The sequence below is a fragment of the Oryzias latipes genome, chromosome 16 (assembly GCF_053564925.1).
Source record: "Oryzias latipes strain Hd-rR chromosome 16, Olatipes_Hd-rR_3.1".
Lineage (NCBI taxonomy): Eukaryota > Metazoa > Chordata > Actinopteri > Beloniformes > Adrianichthyidae > Oryzias > Oryzias latipes.
Genome location: NC_136252.1, coordinates 31,210,560 through 31,230,585, shown reverse-complemented (window position 1 = coordinate 31,230,585; position 20,026 = coordinate 31,210,560). Strand labels below are relative to the sequence as shown.

Here is a 20,026-nt window from a genome sequence, read left to right as displayed (position 1 = left end):
CAAACAGCTGACTGAAAACTAAAATAAACCTGTTTTGTATTCTGTTGTATTTTATCATTTTTATAAATTAAAAGGACATTGACAGTTTGGTACTAACACTTTTCTGAAAAAGATTTGTATATTTTGTCAATAAAAGAGATTTGACTGTTTGATTATTTCCATATTAAAAAAGCAACAAAAAAAGTGATTTATTATTGTAATACAGTTTCAACCTGTACTTTTATCAAACCTTACATGTATAGAACTTTTTGTTTACAGTTGCTTCCAAATATCTGCAAAGATGTGATCAGTCAGTGAAGATAAAAATACTACATGATGAAATATTGAGCTGTGCTAAATGTTTACTTGGACAGAAAACCGCTAACTAGTTAGAAACCTGGTTCCTTAGTCTGGGATAAGTTACGGCAGGCATGTCCAAAGTCCGGCCTTAGAACAAATGTGGCCCACGTTACATTTTCCTTTGGCACCCGTCATAAAATCATTCTTGATTGCAATTGGCTAAATTACATCAAAACTCATTGTAGATCTTTGGCAACACTATGGCACGACCCTTTTGTGGCACTTATAGCTCATTTTTTAATATGTCAACGGTAAATTTAAAAAAATTCAAACTTGACTGCAAGGACCGCCGCTTCAGGACAGGGGGAATTTGGAGGGTTTTAAAATACAAAAGAAATACAAAACATTTGACTGCCTAATTTGAAAAGATACCATGGTTGTTTTCAAGGAGTTCAAAATCAATAGTAAGATGACGGACGCAAACTACGCCAAGCTAATTGGGAATGAATGGGACATGGCCTTTAATTTTGAAAACTACAGTAATTTTGGTGAAAATGCATTAAGCTGTTTTTCTGTTCTATGTAAAAAAAATTTAAAGTAACATTTCTATTAAAAAGTTAATTTGCATTTAATTTTATTATTTCAAAAAGGAGCGATCCTTCAAGTGTGACTGAAAGATTTAATATTGAAACAGGAAATTGTGTATGAATTAGCCCGTAGTCTTTGGTGGTTGGACTCTGGGCCGTAGACATCTTGCATGTTTGGAAAAACCTCGGACCAACTGAAAGACCCCTGAGTCCAGATGCTGATGGTGGAGAAGTCCATGCCGTGCCAAAGCGAAGAGCCAAAAGGGCGGAGGCAGGCCGGCCAAATGTTTGGAACATGGATAAAATATCGTCTATTAGTTTGACCCTTGTGCTATCCTAGGCATTTTGACATTGGGAGTTGGGTCATCTAGACCCACTAGACAGTGCGCTGAACCTCTTTCCTTCAATGAGTTGTGATCTTCACTGGCGTCCATGGATTATATGAAATCTTTCCACCTTGATCCACCTTTTTCATGGTAGGGAGAACACGTCAATGTAAGGATCGGGTCATCTGGACCCCATAGGATAGCACAAGGGTTAAAGGCAGTAATTTGATTGTGATTGGGTTTGGAAAAAGTGAGCATTTTTGCTAGTGACTACTAAGTGATGAGTGAGCCAGATTAGCTTGTGGAGCCAGTTTAGCTTGTGCTGGTTTGCAGCGCCTTCTGTCCGTAAAACCAGGGTTCAAATCCAGGCTTCTCCCTAATCCCTTCTCTGCTTCTGCACCAGTCCCAAGACCAGTTAAATTGAGAGGGGTTTCAACTCTCTTTTTAACTCAGAGGTTTCACTGTGGCAACCCCTGATGGGAAAAGCCGAATGAGAAAGAGAAGACTAACCGATGAGTGTGGAGTGAAGATGAGGTAAATCTTCCTTATTGGGGGATAAAAGCCAAATGGCTGACCCTCACTAATATTCACATCAAAACTTTTGGACACCCCTAAATTACGAGTTCACTCCAGGAAAGGCTCCTTTAGATCATGCACCAACCTTCTTATTTCTCTCTTATAAACCCTTGTTTTTTTTCCTCTCCTCTGCTGTTATCTGGCCTTCCAGCTCTGTGGTTGTTTGAGACTGACTGCTAACTTGGGAAGAACCTAAAGAGCAAATGATGTATAAAAGATTAATTAGTGTTGGATGAACCTGAAGTGTTTTCACTATTTCCCTATTTACCAGGAAATAAAAGTTAAAACGTTGTTTGTTTTTTGTTGTTTGTTTCTGTACCCTGTAAACAACATCCAACTTTCTGTGGTGATTTTTACGGAGACCAAAAATTATGTTGCAGTTCCATAAAATACCACTGGAGGAAAGGGGAGCAATCCTACTTTGACTCTGATGTTAAAAAAAGGTCAGACTAAAAAAAAAAAGATATTAGTTTGTCTCCGTCTGGTTTCAAAGATATTTTGCTATAATTGTTTAATTTCCTATTTATGACAACTATGGGTGTTTTGATGATATCTAACTACTGAGATACAAAAAAAAAAAGGTTTGGAATCCAAAAGTACATAAGAAAAAGCTTAACTGTGTTTATTGCAGCCACAAAATTAAATGACTAATGTTTCTTTCTGCAATCATGGGAGCATCATTAATTGCAACAGCTACATTTTTATAAACTTGATTGCTTTACTATTTAGAATATTCATCTAAAACAAACACTGCAGGTTCCTATTACTATTTACTAGGCTGTGTGTCAGTGGAGTCCTGACAACCTTAGAACAGAAAGCCTTAATGACTGTAAGATACCAGAGTTAAAGTCTCAAAAATTGTAAATAAATTAGAAATATATTTTACATGATTTTTTATTTCTGTACAGCATGCTGCAATCTTTTTTTATATTTTCCCTGTATGAATAGCATTACTCTAAAATATAAAATACACATACTTCTTCTCATCTGTGAAACAGTGATTGTTACCGACTGCAGCTGAAAGATGTCGTCAGTCAATGAGAAGTGGCACTTGTTATATATCCAAAGGTGAGTGGATGCTTCACTGTCTCATATCGCTGAGCTGAATGTCGATATTACACAGCTGTTGTGAATAGAAACACCACTGGGCCGTTAATGTGCTTTTAGTCTCTTTTATGGCACACACAGATCATGCATTATGAAAATTCAGGTTAATGTTGAGCGGAGGTTTTTCTGAATCATTAATGATCCCCGTAAATTACAGCCGTCAGACCCTTCTTGGCTCTTGGCTTATTTTAACTAAACCTGAATGCCACACACTAAATCATCGTTGTTAATGCTATGCAAACTGTTCAAAGTAAATAAAAGTACTTTTAGGCAGGCCCATATTCTGTTAAAGAATTTTTTTGTTCTGTGCAATACATTGAAAAGTCTTTGTTTTCAAATATTTTCTCAATACAGCAACAAAAAGTCAATAGACAAATGAGTTCAATGTGAAAAAGTGTTCAGTGTTAAACAAGTCCAGTGCAGCATTAGATCTGATTTGTTTTAGTTTGATGCTCTTCTGCAGAACTACTTTGGTTTGGAATCTTTTGCAATTTGCAGGCTGAGTATTCTAAAGTCTAACCTTCAGCTGGCCATCAGTCTTCAAAGCGAAGATACTTCAAAAAAAGCAACACATATTAAGGTCCAATGAGAGTTGGTCTTTACAACACACCTGTGGAGATGCGGAAGTGTATAGTAGAAGTGGCTGCAGGGTTTCTGTTTGGGCTGTTCTGCCTGAGGAAAGGAGGAGAAATGTTCTGCTGCCTATTTTTAAGAAGAAGAGAGGTGTGCTGAGGCGTGGCCTCTGCAGATGATAAGTCCCACAAAGAAGCTTTGGGAAAGAGGACTGGAGGTCAGACTGAACCAACGATGTTATATGTTTTTTAAGGATGCTTTTAGAGAAAAAAAGTGTTTAGAGCAGGGGTCCCCAAACTTTTTCCAGCGAGAGCCACTTGACGTTTCCATTCTCTGATCGGGGGCCAGGGTAAGTTTGAAACAGAAAAAATGTGTCGATCGCAGGGGGGCCAAAATGTTAACTGAAACCCATACATAACCAAATATTAATAACCCAATCTGATATCAAATAATCCTATCTGGGTTCTTCACCCAAAAAAATATTAGAATAATTAGCAAATATATAATTGTACTCTTTATGAAATTAGTAAAAAACAAATGACCATCTCTGGGTTCTTTACATAAAAAGTCAGGAAATATTTAGTGACAGCATTTTAGATTGTAGAAAATTAATAACCAAATAAATCTCTGTGGGTTGTTTGCAAAAATAAAGTTTCTGTTGTCCATGCACAATCTTAGGTAAATGTTCTACATCAGTTATAAGAGCAGAATTTCTTAAATGACTCATATGAGCAGTCTCTTAAGGTTTTTGTGTTCTTTGCTTATAATCCAGTTTTGGAGATTTTCAGGAGTCTAGCCTAGTAGACACTGCTATTTGTTCTCTGATCAACTTCCTACGTTAAATACCCTGCATTCGGAATAATCAATGTTTTTCTTACCTAACCTTTTTGTCATTATTCAGTTTTGATGGGGGGGGGGGGGGGGGGGGGAGGTGGGGGGTCACGTTCAAGTTCTATGGGAGGGGCAAAGTGAGGTTGCAGTAGCAACATTTTTAGCTTAGCTCACATTTCAATTCAAATAAGCTTTATTGATGTGACTAAACAATACCAGGGATTCCGTTTTCTATGCTTTCATGAATCTTGATCACGTGGCCAGGTTAAAAAAAGATAAATAAATATTGCAAAAAAAAAGGGTCTCTCTTTGGTATCGTTCAGGGGGCCGGGTCAAATGGGTGGGCGGGCCATAGTTTTGGGATCCCTGGTTTAGAAGGATCTGCTTTGTGGCTTAGTACACCTAGTCTATAAGACAGGATACAGAGAGAGGAGGTGTGGTTTGGATGAGGAAGTCTGGAGTGGCAGAGGAGAACGTTGGAGTTGTTCAGAACATGTATGCAGCTGGAAGACACTAGTGAGATGTGCTGTAGGTGTGACGGATGAGTTCAAGGTTAGATAGTTCCAAGGATCAGCTTTGAGATCCTTCTTGCGTGGTAAAGCGACGGACAGAGTGACTGACAAGACTGGACAGGAATCTGTGAACCATGATATTTGCAGATGACATTGGGATCTATAGTGAGAGTGGGTGGAGGGAGATCTAGAGAGGTGGGGGTTTGCTCTGGTCCGCTGCAGCAAGAAATGAGAGGAACTCAAGTGGAGCTGTGAGGTTACAGGGAGGTAAGTGAAGAAGAGTAAGTACTTGGTAGGCAAAGCTGAAAGTAGCAGAGATGAAGATGTCAAGGTTGTCTTTGGGAGTGATATGGATGATTAGGATCAGGAATGAATCCATCAGAGGATCATATCAAGGTAGATGTTGTGGAGATAAATAAATGCAGGGAAGCAGATTAAGATTGGACATGTTGAGAGGAGGAACAGCGATGATGTTGGTTAAAGGATGCTGCAGAGGACAGAGGGAGGGACATGATTCGTTATGGCAACCCTTAAAGGGAGCAGCCAAAAAACAAAGAAAAAGTTTTAATAATAATGTAATAGATATAGAAACTAAATGTTATTATAAGGATGCAAAGCAGGAAGTTTGTACATTTCAGACAAATAAATAGAAACTTAAAAAACAATAATTATACATTAACAATTATAGTTAATAATTAAATATTTTGTGTATTTTTTCATCTGTGGATAAACTTAAGTATTTTATTTATTTTTAATAGTTTAGCTTCTCAAAAAAATAGCTATATCTTTGGAAGACACAAAGAGATTGACTTTTGCCTGCTTCGATTGTTGCCTTAAATCTCATGGGCACCAAACTCATCCTCAGAAAATATGTTGTACTTTGGAAAATGGTTATTTTTAAAGCAAAGGGTGCCGTGAACTCAACATGTCCAGGAGGGGAGAGTCAGGGAGTTCAGAAGGCGAGCAGACAGAACCCAGGGAGAGAAACGGCGAGAACGCTTGAGCTGTGACGTGTAAAGTTTATCAGCTGTGGCAGATTCAGTGCAAATGTGAGATGCTGGAGGCAGCAGCCACGTTAATTATGAAACATTCTGGGGAAAGACTGTGCTCAAATTAGGCAGACATGTTCAGCATGCACACAAGCTCACATCTGAACAAAGACTCACCTCTTCATCTTAAATTGATGAATCTAAGGAGAAAAAAAAGTAGGATTGCTAGAATCTTTTGAGTTAGCTCTTTAGATTCCTGTTTAATATTCCTGCATAAGGAGTATTCTTTCTCCTCATAAATACTCGTTGTTGCTATTTTTAAGTACTCACATGCTTAATGATTTGTTTCATGTTTTTTTTTCTTGACTCTGTCTGAATGCATCCAGCTGTGTACTCCTTAAATCCTCCAGCAGCCAACAGCGCCACAGGTCCTTGGCCTTTTGATGGAGGAGGCTGTTGCTATAGCGACTACTCCCTTGGTGGTGGCTTCCAGCGCTTTGTCAGGTCAGAGTGCTACTAGCTGCTCTATTTTTGGTGAAAGCAGATTCACCTGTGCACCTCTGGATACCTATGCAACCAAGTGAGTGCATTCAAAATCAACCTCAACTCTCCAGGCAGCTAAAATTAAAATAAATTGTTTGGTAAAAAAAAAAAGGTTTTACAGAGGTAGTGGCTTTTAAACAGAAGTGATTCAAAGTTATCAAACACGTTTGTTAACCTCCAAACGGTGAAAGAGTAAGATAAGGCGGTTATTAATAAACAGTTCTTTGTATGTGCATTTAAAAAAAAAAAATTCAAACTGTATGTAGCTCACAAGTCTTTTGAGTGGATTAAAATAAAATATTAAAATATAGATATTTTTAAAGTAAAAAAAAACAAAAAAAGTAGGACTTTTACTTTTGATTTTTAGACATCTATGAGACACTAATGCTTAAAAATAAGATTTTTTAACAATTTTATGAAATTGATTGGTGGTTCTGTCTATCAGAATATTACAATTCATTGTATATTTTTTGCAAAAACTCCAAATCTAAGAGTTTAATATGATACTTGTTCACTCATCTGCGTCCATCTTCTCCACTGCTGTTGTATCACTGCTGTGTTGGCCTCAGCATGCGCGCTTCAAATGTGAGCACAGAAGACTCTCAGCCACAGAGCAGCCTGATGGCGGTTTGTGTGCATGCCTGAGTGTCAGCGAGTGCACATGTTTCATAAAAAATGAAGAAGGTTTAAAGTAGGACAGGGATTTACAGCGAGATGAAGAGAAAAGGAGGAGCAGCATGTTCCTTTGCTCCTCTTTTTCTTCTTCCCCATCATCTCAGCAACACTTTTCTGTTTTTTTAGTTATTTATTTGGAATTGTTTTAACATTTTTTGTATTTCGTTTTTTATCACATGACATTTTTACTAATATTTGGATGTCATGAAAGAAACTTGATTAGTGAGAAATGCGCCAAAGAATTGCAGAAACACTTTGAAGGAACAGACGTGTTGAATCCACGCATGACAGATGCAGCACATGTGTCCAGCTGTTTGTGTGAAGTCTGAAGCTGCAACTAAAGGCTCCACAAAGATTCTAGTGCTCTGAGAGCAGAGGTTGCTGCACTGCAGGATGTTAGATCTGACGCTTTTGGTTACCATGGCAGCATCTGACAGGTGAGTGGTGAGTGCTTTTTCACAGTTAGAACTCATACAGCTTTCATTTACCAGGTTGTCAATTAGAATAAATGCCAAGAAAATAATTTAAAAAAATGAGTTGTTCTGTAGAAAAAGCCTAAATCAGAGCGTTTCTGTGCTTGCTCCTTTGTGCCGGTGACACCCCCCACACCGCTGTGCAGTCAGCTCTAGCAACTGATGAGTTTCTTATTTGTTAAACTTAATTGGAAGTTTTTTTTTTATTTTATTTTTTATTTACCGCCTGTTCGGAGGTTGGAGAAGAAACAGATTACAGGAGCAGAGTGATGAAATGATTTTTCAATGTTTAGAAAAACACATTTTAATCCATGATGACTCCATGAGATGGTGGTGGTGGGGGGTCTTCATATGTTTTGGGTTTGCAGATCAGAGATTAGATGACCTTAATCCATGTGTTGATGATTACTGTCACTTTTTCTTTTAATGTGCCTGGACTGCAAAAACAACGGGGTATCAACAGAGTGTGACGACCGCAGAAGGCTTAAAAGACAAAAAGAGTGGAAAATTCCACTGACTGAATAGGTGTTTGAAATGTAAGGAAATTCAAAAGAGAATTCTAACAAATTATTAAAAAGAGGATTTTATTAAAAAAACAGAAAAGCAACTCGTATGACTGATTCAAACTCCTGGATTGCTGAAAGAAATTATTGTAACTTTTTTCTCATATTGTGACTTTTCAATATTCATTCTTTAACCTAATGACTGCTCACACAAAACGATTCATATGACTGAGGTGGGGTTTACAAATAAGCAAATAAAAAATAATCAAGAATGCAGGTTTTTTTTTTTTAACATATCCATCCATTCGTCTATCTATTTTAGCCCACTTAATCCCTATCAGGGTCACAGGGTTGGCGACGCCTGCCCCGGCTACTGTTTGGCGAAGGCAGGGTGGAGCCTGGACAGGTCACCAGTCTGTCGCCATGGCAAAATGACAAAAAATGACAACAATAGGAACGTTTGGACCCATGAAAACAGTCAAATAAGAATCCCTATCAGCAAATATGAGCCAAGACAGAAATCAAACTGCCATAGCAATGGAAAGCAACTGCCATGGTGGCCTTCCTCCTCCAATGAGCTTCAGGATAAAAAGAAGCTCCACCCCCCAGCCACCCCTTTGGACCAGGAAGAACTCCACAGGTGAGGAAGCAGGAAGCCCCACTCCACAGGTATGTTGAGATAAACATAAAACAAATCGTTAAGAAGAAACTAAAAGTGAGCAATGGATGAAATTTGTTCTGCTTTACTAAAAAAAACAAAACAAAACAAATTCTGTGTGAATCTATTGCTGTAGTTGAGAACAACTGAATCTAAGATGATTTGGGGATGTGTGCAGAGCTCTGCTGCACAACAACTGCTTCAATTTTAGAAAACAACAGCAACTTAAACACAATTATTTCTAAATCATTTATTTTAATAGAGTCATAATTTAGTTTCAAATGTAACGACAGTCACATGTTGTGAGTTAAATTTTTTCATGGATTTGTGCATCTGCTCTAAAACCCTGTTGGGACTCTTTTTTATTTTTATTTATTTATCTATTATTATTTTTTTTATTTAGATGAATTATTGTTTATTTCATTGTGGTTCTAAAAAAAAAAACAGATCTTAGCAGCTTTTTGTTATATGTTTGACTTATCTCTGCTGGTGAGAACATCTATACCACAGAAATATATTTTTTATACAAAATAAAATTAGAATCTGATTTCCAATAATCTTATCCCCCAAATCAAGGCCTGTAAGGAGCATGAAATTGAAGCTTTGGTAAATTTAAGTATAAGCAAAATTTTAATGCAGGAAAAAGTTCTCAAACTTCTTCTTGACTTATCAACGATAAACTACTTCCTGAAAAGTTCTTATTTTTTCTTAAAGAATTTGTTTAAAAAGAAAAAAAAAGCAAATTTGCTTCTGCTTTTACCTTTATATCCAAGAAAAAACACAGTCCAAGACCAACAAGAATGGGAGACTCTTGTCTCCAAAGCTTCAGTGTCTAAAAATTAGAATTTGAACAGCATTAAACTGTTAACTCTGAAACAATTAAGAAACAAATATAAGAAAAGAGAGAAATGATTTAAGACAGAGACACAATTAAAGCTTTGTAAGAAGGGGTGAAAGTACAAAAAAACACAAGGACATTTTTTGTCTGCTTCTAGAGACAGTTCTGGAAGCATAGACCTGTTTGTGCAGAGAAAAACGTGAAAAAAGCTGCAAAATCACAACGGACAACTCTGCAAATCTCGTGTGTTTAGTCCTGCAGGTCCTCATTCGGATCCAGTGCAGATGGTCTATTCTGCTCACAGTAAAAACTTTAAACAGATAAAAAACTTTTGTTTGTTCATTTTACTTGTGCACTTTTTTCAGCTCCCCCTGAAGGCTTGGTCAGGTGTCTTTGATCTGAATTCTGTATTTGTTTTTGTGTTTTTTTTAAGCTGTTAAAGGCTGAAGAGGACATAAAACAGCATTTCAGCAAACCGTTTTATTTAATTAGTCTTTTCTGTGTCATTGTCCTCTTGCAATCAGCCCTATTCTAAACGGTTGAAGCAGGAACTGAAAGCTTTGACCCGCTTTTCACAATCCACCAAACACAGGTTCTATTCTGCTAAACATTATATTTAAGGACAACAAATATTCTGCTGCTGCTTTGTCGTGCACAGATGTGCAGCTTCGAACGCGTGCATGTGTGTTGGCTCAACATATTCTTTGTGAATGAACACGGACGCGGTCTCCTGTGGCCCATCCCCTCTTTCCTTTATGCAGTCTTTTTTTGTGAGTGTGTGATAGAATGCCCACAACCCCCACCACAATCATTACCCCAAGGGCTCTTGGGCATTCATCGCCATGTCCTTCCCCCCATTTGCACAAACGCCCACATCCCCCTTTTTCCAGACACCCCATAGCACTCCCTCCGACTGTTTCCTTATCAGTGCCACACCTCTAAACAACCTGTTTGTGTGATCACTTCTCACTCTTATTCCATCAAATGCTTTCTTTTTTGCTCAGTAAAAGTGACAGACTTTATTCTAATAAAAAAAGGGGGGGGCAGAAGAGTGGGGACTCCTTGATACTAAGATGAATGACCAAAACCTCTGAGAAAGAAGGGATGGAGGAAGGGAGGGAGACTGAGCAGAGGGACATTTAGGATGTGAACTTTGAGTCTAAAAAGAGAAGAAAAAGGACAGAATTAAAACACCGAGACATGGTGGCAAAGAAGTGAATCAACTTTAAAAAGTAATGAACAAGCTTTTTTGGTTTGTTTTTACCTATGAACCCTTTTTGGACCTTTCAGACTCACCTGTCACCCCCTTTGCTTCGGACTCCAGTTGGTGGATTATGCTTTTTGCTTAAAGACCAACTCCAATGAAAGTGGTGTTTAATGTTCTTATATTTATTTTTCTGAGTATTTCTTTATTCAAATTGTTGTGAATTAGGAGCAGATGAAAAGGTGCAGTTAGTAAATGCTTGTAGTTGTTATGGAAAACCTACAATCGGTGGGCCAAAGCTCCCTGCTCCGCTCTATTCTGATGCATCCACTTGCAGACAAATAGATCCATGTACGTCTTTGTTTTCCTCGTCTGAGCTGACATCCGGTTCCAAAGTGTACGGCTGCATAGCTCCGATATTGCTCGCCATTTTTGTTGCACCCGTAATGTTAAGTTGGGGTTGTGAGAAGCTTTTTACTTCAACTCAGAGGTGAATTTCTAATGCCACTCTGCAGAAAACAACAAAGTTTTTTTTTTTTAATTTAGACTAAAGACCGCATAATTATATTTAAAAGACCACTGGGAAATGCTATAAAAAGATCAAAAGATGATTGGATAGTGGGACTTAAACCAACTTTAACAATAACATTACATCTTCACAATTTAATAGGAAACAGCAACTTATAGGTGAGAATAACAGTTTTAATGAATCTAATAAGACAAATTTGAGGTAATGGATTCGTGTTTTTTTTGTAACAGGTTTCTGTGAGTGTGGGTGTCTTCGCCCAAGGACGTCCTGCCTGTCATGCCTGATTTTCAGTATCAAATAGTTAGAAATCTTTCTTGACACATACCTGCTCTACAGCTTATTGACATTTGGATATTTCTCTAAAGACGCCAAAACGAACAGTTTTTAATTGAGTTTATTGGATACTTTACAGTGTTTTCTTATTGTTATTTTGTTTAAACTAAACCTGGATTTTGTAGAAAATTAAAACCAATCTTATTTAGTTTCCTTTAAACCAGGAAATTGACATGTTTGATCAAACTAGTTGCAACAACACTCCCCTGGCTAGGACTTGTGAGCCATGGTAACCGTTTTTTCTTCCTTACTTTTTAAAAGTTATTTAATGGTTCATACAAGCTTGAAACCAAAGCATCATAAAATCATGGTTACTATGTTCGTTCATTGAAGCCACAGCAACATTGAATATTAATCAAAATAAAAAAAAAATAAATAAAAAAAAGATTATCGTGGTTGTGGTTGCTGAAAGCCCCTTATTCCACTCACTTACTTTAGATTATATTCCTCAAACTATTTTTTTACTAAATAACATTTGTGTTGTTAATTCTAAACATCAATCTTTATTTTTTGCAAAAATAAAAATCATTTGCATTTAGTTTATTTCTAATTTAGAAATATCAGACTTTTTGCTTTAACTTTGATTTTTTTCTTCTTGTTTGTCTGAATTTATTTTTGGGCCTGGGCCTTATTGAGTTTTAACAAATTTGAACTATTTGGAATAAATTCAATAATAACAATAATAATAATTTCAATATTTGTTTAGTGTAAAGCATTTATCTCAGTGGAACAATGAAGCAAATAAACTGAATTTTATTCAGTAATTCAACAGTGAATTCTTCACTTGTACTCACCGGTAACTGCATATATCATTACTTTTTAAGTAATTGTACTGTAGTTGGTTTTGTGTGTATCCATTTCACCTTTGACCTTGTAGTTTCTATTGTCTGCACTTGAAGAATGTAACCCAAAAGACAGCACGCATGTCTTTTGTAAAAAATAAAAAATTAAAAGTGTTTTACTAAAAAAGATTATTGGAAAAAAGCAAAAAGCTGAGAAGGAGAACATTTTGGTGCATTTCACTTCAATTTGCAAACATTCACATTAAAGAAGAAGCTGGTGAAAAGTAAACATACCCTATAAAATATGTAAGAAATTTCTTACATAATTGATGGAAATTTGAAAGAGAAAATGCAGAAAATTTTGGATTAAAAAGAAAGACATGGAGGTTCAGAGATAAGTAGGTAGGAAGGGGGTATATTGTCCAAAGGAATGGTGGGGGGCGTCCAGGGAAAAAGAGGGAAAGAGTAAGGGGGTAGGAGTGAGGAAGAAGAGGAGGAGGAAGGGGTGCATCATCAGCTCTGCGCTCAGATGATGAGAAGGCTGCCGAGCGCGCTGCACACCGCCGTGCGTTTGTCTCCCTTTCAGCCACAAAGTGCCCCAAAGCGCCGAGCCACGGCGTGAACGCCCCCAGCCACCTCCACCACCTCACCCCCGCTTCGTCTCCCACCGCCCGTTTGTGGCAATGGAGCCGTAACCCGCCCGGCGTGCGTGAGAGCGACTGGAGCAGCAGCGGCGGAGACTCGAACACCAGGCGGCTATGGAGGACAAGCGCGCAGAGGCTGGAGTCTAGACTGAACGCAGACCCCAAGATCATCCACCTGTCCGGAGAGCCCTGCCGCCCCACTGACCCGCATCAGTCTAGCACGGATTTCTGCCTCAGACCGACTCCGCACAGCGAGGATGCGGGAGAAGCGGGCGAGCGTCTGCACGGGATGCTGGAGACCGATGCTGCTGTCGTGCGTCCTGGTTCTGCATTTGATCCCGCCGGCGGTGCACGGTGAGAACCCGCCTCTGCCCGCGCACCTTCGGCATGCAAAAACATGCACATTAACTGCAGGATTTTTGTGCTGCAGCAGCATATCCTCTCAGAAAACCTAATCACACTCCCACAGGGCAGCAGAAAGGAGGTCAGTGAGACTCAGATTGTAGGTTAGGAAGCTCTTCATATTCTGGAATCATATCCTGGCTTTTTGATAAAATGCATCCAAACACATCTTTACAAATGGTTTTAAATCTGATTTTAGCACATTTTGAGCACTATTTGATTCTTTTTTACTCTTGGAAGAAACAAATATGAATAATTCTCCTAAAGCTAACCTCTTATAGGACTTAAAGAGATGTCACAAGAGACAAACACGAAAATGAGGTCAGGGTAAGGAGGCACGTTTATGTCTCTATTTAGACTAGAAAACAAAAGGAAGATGCATTTGGATATCCCCTAAAAATGACCATGTTTCAGTTTTTGGAGAATTAAAAAAAAAATTTACTTGATTAGAAGCCATACGTTTACACATGATGAAGAAACAGTGTTGACAGAGAAAGGAAAATCAGGTCCCTGGATCAACAACTCATTTCTCACAAAATAATCCACTGCTGGATTGTTATTGGAGGACTTGAGATTTGTGACAGTGACAGCATCCAGTAGATGCTGTAAACCAGATCCCTGGAGGAAAAGAGGGTCCACCGCCACACAAAGGCAGGGATTAAGGCCTGGAGGTGGGTGGGTGGGTGGATGGGGGGTGGGGGGTTATATGAATAATTCATTAAGGGGTTTGAACAGACATTCTGACACACAGAGGGTGGAGAAAAAAAAGAAGAATCGGGGCTAAACGTTAAAAACAACCGACTTTTTCTTTTTTTTTTTTGTTCTTTCTCTTTGTCTGAGATTTATGGGCGACATTACCGTCAGATTATTAATTCAGGCATGTGCACGAGATGAAACCGGTCTGGTTTTCTAATCTCATAATCTCCCTGAAATTTACGGGATGTGATTGCATTTTTATTGCGTTTCTTGGGATTTATCTTAAATTGAAAAGGATAATTTTAAATGCCACACTTATTACCAAATAATGTCTTTTAATTTATCATTGTTTATTTTAGTTCCTAATAGTAATTTGATGGGAATGTGTGTATTTTCTCTCCTTTTATAAAGCCTTATTCGTGTTCACTGCCTTCATTTGCATTAAAAGCGTTTATGAAGGCTCATCAGCCAGATTATCGGATCGGCTTGCACGATTTAGGGGAAAACTTGAGCTTCCTCCCATCTCCCATGGGAGATGCATGATCATGTCATTTGCACACGTGATTCTTTCATGTCAGACTTTTTTTTAAGGATTGTTGTCATTTTTCAAGAGGTCTTTGAAGGCCGTGTCACACAGCCACTATGTACATTTTGCACGGATGAAAATTGGTCCTACGTGAATATATGTGGAAAAAGTGAGAAAATTTGTGGTCTTTACGTGAAATTTTCGCACATGTATCACAAATGAACCACGGTGAAATCACAGAGGAAGTAAGAATAAACCACGCAAAGAACACGTAAATCATCGTAGAACATGAACCGTGCGTGATTATTGTGCTGTTTTTTTGTAATTCGTTAGTGATTCGTGCGTCAGTTATGTCATTCTAACATGACGTACGCATTATACGCGATATTAAAGCTATATAGGTGGTGGTCCATGCGTGAAATGTCTGTTGGACACATGTAAAACTGTCGTGGAAAGCCACAAATTTGTGCATACATCTAGCAAAAACCGCGCCCAGTTGCAAAGATTACATTTTTGTTTTCACATCCACCGTGCGAAAAGTGTCGCATAATTAAATTCCAGTTAGCATTTCCAGTAGGGAAGCAGGGCATTAAATGTCAAATGCCATTTTCTTTATCATTTTAATTAAGTGACGGAATGAGCGGTGTTGAAGAAGAAAAAGAAAAATGATTTTTCATTTTATTTTTGAGTCCAATGCAGCCTCATTTTGAAAATGAAAAAGCATTTCTAGTAATTTTGAATTATGCCACAGAAATGCTTCCATTAAAGTCAAGTAGAGTCTGAAAGATCTGATGATTTTCTCATCAAATCTAAAATGATAAAATTGTTAATTTGTTGGTTTTAATTTAGAGCATCACAAAAGGCTTGACGTGTTCAAGTATTTTAATAGTGGCTGTCATCTTTGGGCCAAAGACTCGGAGTCAGAGAAATGCATTCCTGCACAGCTGTGGTGAAAACATGGACAGCAGAGAACAATTAATTGGCCACAAGCATCTCTTGCCTCTGCTGCAGCCGGGTTCAGTTGTCAGTTCAAGCTCAGGTGCATCCTTGGTAAAACAGAAAGAGGTTGGCATATCTGGTGCAGCCGCCAACCTTGGGCTAAGCCCCTCCTCCCACCCATCACCCCATTCCACCAAGTGTGGAGGCAGAAGCTTGTTTCACATCTGATGCTGGGATCTCCAAATCTGGTTTAAATTGACAGCGACTCAGAAGAACGCTCTTCATGTCCTTAATTTGTTCTTCAGTGGACGCTTTTCTGTTTTTATTTTTTATTTTTTGGTGTGGATATCTCTCACCTCCTCCCCGCCCCCATGAGCTGCTGAGGTGTTTCTGATTCACGCACAGATTCAGAAAACTCGTGGATTCCAGTCGATGTCCTCCAATCTGTGCCATCTTCTCTTCTGGCCCGCTGACACATATCTGCTGTTGCGTGCATCCTCTCTGATGTGCAGCTGTTTAATCTTTAGGCCAAATATCACCCCCCTCCCTCCATTACTCCACTAACCCAGACGAGCCTGTTTATGGAAAAGAGCAAACAGCAAAAACAGCAGTCGGGTCTTTTTTTTTTTTCAGTCTCCTGCACTTCTTATCGATGAACAAAAGCTTTTCGCTCCTCCTTTCGGTTTCCATAGGAACCTCGTGCATCCTCTAACGTAGCCAGCAGCACAGCATGTTCTTATAAAGCCATAATGCGTTCACGCTTTGAATTTAATTAAGGCCAAAATGATGGCGAGTTTGGCACTCGCTCACATTTCCTCATTTGGTTTCAGCCGACTGCAAATGCAGTAGGAATCGGTGTTAGGCTGCTGAGCGGCAATAAAAACCCCTTCAGGAAATATCACTAACCTTAACATGTGGACTCAAGCTGAACTTCCTGATATTTATTTAGACATAGAAGTTAAATATCAAGGCTTCAAAAGAAAAAATATGATTGTTGTTTAACTACAGATCTATTAAAAATTGTTTTGTTGCCTGTAAGCCCCTGACCACACTTTTTTTCTTTATTTACCTTTTAAGTTTCTTTTTTTTTTCAATTATATTAATAATAATAATAGGCTCAAAAATGGGAAAGGTGAGTTGGGTTTTTATTGTAATATTGTGTGTTTTTTTCTTTTATTTTTTGTGTTAAAGTTTTTCGAGTTCCGCTTTTTTTTTTAATAAATAAACTTTAATTTGATTTGATTTAAACAGCTTTAAACAGCGCTTTGGAAATGTCACATTTTGTGTGCATGGAATTTAAGAAAAACATTTTTTTTCAAGGTGTTTACCATCAATAGAAGTCGGATAGCAAAACACCTTCTATGTACCTGGTCATGAAAGCTGTTTTTTAAAGACACTAGTTCATGCTTTTTGGTGCATCACAATGTTAATTCCTCCCAAAGCGGTATTTTAATCCGTTCACGCATCTCTGACTAATCCTCTAAAAACCATGCACAATATGGACATCCATCTTTGCAAAAGTTCGGAGGATGTTTGTTTCTGTGGGCGAAACGCAGACACGGTGCCGAGGAAAACGCTGAGTTGACGACATGAAATGGGCGGCACCCACAAGGAGTGAAAGGCGGAGCCTCAGAGATCGAGTTGATCGAGCAAAAATAACTCATATTTCATAAAAAACTTGTCTTTTAGTGTGCCAAAAATCAATATAAGTTACTCTTAAAGGCTTAAGAAAAACACAACATAGATCCTTTCATGTTAACTTTGTCATTTTAGACTCGACTGTAGAACACAATTCTATCTGTTAGCATTTATTGTTCTGTTAACATTAAACCACCCACACATTTTGACAGTAGAAATATTTGCTTGTGAAGACAAATATGTCAACTGGCAGATAAATATTTAAGTGGGTGATGTGAACTGACAAAAAATAATGATGTATTCATCTTTTTTTCTTTTATTAACTAACTACGCTTGTTCTGCGGTGGAGTGACTGACACCCACCTCGCATCAAAAGATGGTTTAACATGCGTAAGGCATATCATTTTATTCTGTGCTCACGGAAAAATATGATGTGAAAGTAGTGTGATTTACACTAATGACGGCATAATACCCTAATCAGGTGAAACTTTAACATGTCAGCTGTTTGGAGATCTTGGAGACAGACCAGGGATCTTTTCATTATGATTTAGTCAAAATCAAAAAACTTTATTTTCTAGGACATAGTGCAAGCTCAGACGAGGAAAACAAAGATGTAGATAGATCTAGTTGTCTAGTGGACGCATCAGAATGGAGCGTAGCAGGGAGTTTGTGGCCTGCTCAGCGTATTTTTTAAGTAACAGCTGTATTTTTTTCTATTCCTGATACACAACAATCTCAATAAAGAAAACTCAGAAATGCGATTTTGTGCAAAATTTCTTTATATTTGTCCCCCATCATGAGACAAATGCCACAAGAACGTGTTAAAAACACCAAAAACACCATTAGCCTATGTCTTTAAAGCATCTACTAAACAAACAAACTGCAAAGAACAAAGGAAGCATTTCCAGCAATAGAATCGTAAAACAAAGGATAATTTGAATGTTTACAATCATAAAATCGCCAAAGGATGAGTAAAGTCTCCAGAGTCTGTCTAAGGAGGGACAGGAATGAATTCAAAAGCATTAAGATTGGATTGGCAAAGCTTACAGGGCGTCTCAATCTAGCAAATCAGTGTGTTGGAAATTCAGCCTTCCTAATCTCATTTGTAACTTCCTCCCACCTCAATATGCTATCAGACCAGCATTAGCATGCATGGGCGTCAACAAGTTTGACCCATTGGGTGTCTGTCTTTCTGCAGCATGAAATGCAGTGATGAAGCGCTCATTATTATATAAAAAGCGCATGTTGGCTTTTAAAGTGGCTTCCCACCCACTCAGCCGTCTCCATCTGATGAAGCTGCAGCAAAAAGAAGCTCTTAGAGCATACCACAAAGTCTGAGCATTAAGTCACGTTAAATGGCTTTTACTGGCTATAGGTTGCAAACTAAGTTATAAAAGCTGTGCTGTTACCATAACCCGCCTACATTAGCTGGTCCACACCTAGGAATTACCACCCACTTGTGACATTTTTTCCCCACTGGTGATGTCCATTAACTGTAGTCTGTAGTCTCTGTGTGGTGGAGACGTTAGTTCAAGAAATATTTTTTATAGTTTGGAGAAAGTGATATAGATCTTCCTGCTAATCTGCACTGGAATCTTCATACAAATAATTTTTCAGGTTCGATTGAAAGTCCTTGCGTTCCTGCTTGGGCCATGAAAATCTTTTTTTTAGTTTCCTTTTTCTGCCCTGAATCAGAGGTCTTACTGTTTTTGTGGGTGCCGTCTCTGAAGGTCGTGCTCTATTCTTCAGTAAAGTGGAGGTCATAAAACTTTCCCACAATCTGAGCATCTGCTTGTATCAAAGTTCATCCTTCAAAAACATGCTGTGTAAGCGTTGTCATCAGACTCTGGATGTCCTTGAACATTTATTTTCATATTTGTCTGTCCGTACAGAACGCGTGTGTGTTGGTTTGTAGGAGAGGATGATAGTCGTTCCCACGTGTGTGCTGCTTGCTGCTGTTGTGTGTCCTGAAGGTGGCAGACAGCCTGCGTGTGAAGAGTCACTGGGTTCATCCTCGTGCACCAGCTTTAGCTCACCTTGTCTGGCTGTGCACGCCCTCCTCTCTACAGCAGTCTGTCATATTAGCATTCAGCCCGCTTGGCGGCACACACCTGTCACGTCAACAAACAAGGCTCAGCAGAAAGATGGATAATGAGACAGCGGATTGCTTTGCTTTGTCTGACGCTGTTATCTTTGAGATTTCTATAATTCAAGCTGACACAAAGGAATGAAATTAATTAGCTTAGAAAGGCATCCTTTTATTAGCAGTTGTTGCAATATTAAAAACGTGTAAAGTAGCTTGTTAGTCTATTATTAGCAAAGATTCAAAGAGCTCAGGCAGAACCCAGTGAGGAATAAGCGTTTATATGAAAACCTCAAAGTTGTGCTGTTAGTGAGCTCTTTAAAATACATGAAGGAAATAGTTAGACTTTATGTTTGGAATGTTTTCTTTCATTTGCATCATTTTCCTGATTGATCAGCTCATTTGTACGGATGTCGTTGGGTCTTTCAAACAATTTCTGCAAACATTATTTGCTCACTGAAAATCCTTTGATGTAAAATGTCGGTCAGTAATATAATTATATTTTTATTTTATAAAAATGCAGTTTAGACAGTTTGGCCTCAATGGAATGATCTGGATTTTAACAATCACAGTTCCTTTAACAATGTTTGATGCTTCTTGCTCTTTATATAGTGCCTTGAGACAGCCTTTTTATTTAAATAAAGTGCTGCTTCATAAATAAAATGAACTGAATTGATTTATTGACAAAAATGTGTTGCTCATATCTAAAGCACTTTAACTTCTTCACCAGAGTAAACATTTATAGTTCTGGAGGATAAAATCATGAATTTTTCTCTCCCA

At 38.3% G+C, this 20,026-nt stretch overlaps 1 protein-coding gene across 15 annotated transcripts in view; it reads left to right on the top strand.

Moving 5' to 3' along the window:
- The first annotated feature begins 8,428 nt into the window (after positions 1–8,428).
- The window catches only part of cspg5a (chondroitin sulfate proteoglycan 5a), a 54,457-nt gene continuing 42,859 nt past the window's right edge, over positions 8,429–20,026 (top strand). For 13 of the 15 annotated variants that reach the window (XM_020710391.2, XM_020710392.3, XM_011485758.3 and 10 more), the window contains exon 1: positions 12,788–13,316. In XM_020710391.2, the coding sequence (XP_020566050.1) occupies positions 13,220–13,316 (97 nt within the window). In that variant the 5' untranslated portion in view covers positions 12,788–13,219. Of the gene's footprint in view, positions 8,644–12,775; positions 13,317–20,026 lie in introns of those variants that run through there. The other 2 variants (XM_078932542.1, XM_011485756.3) reach the window with 2 other exon arrangements.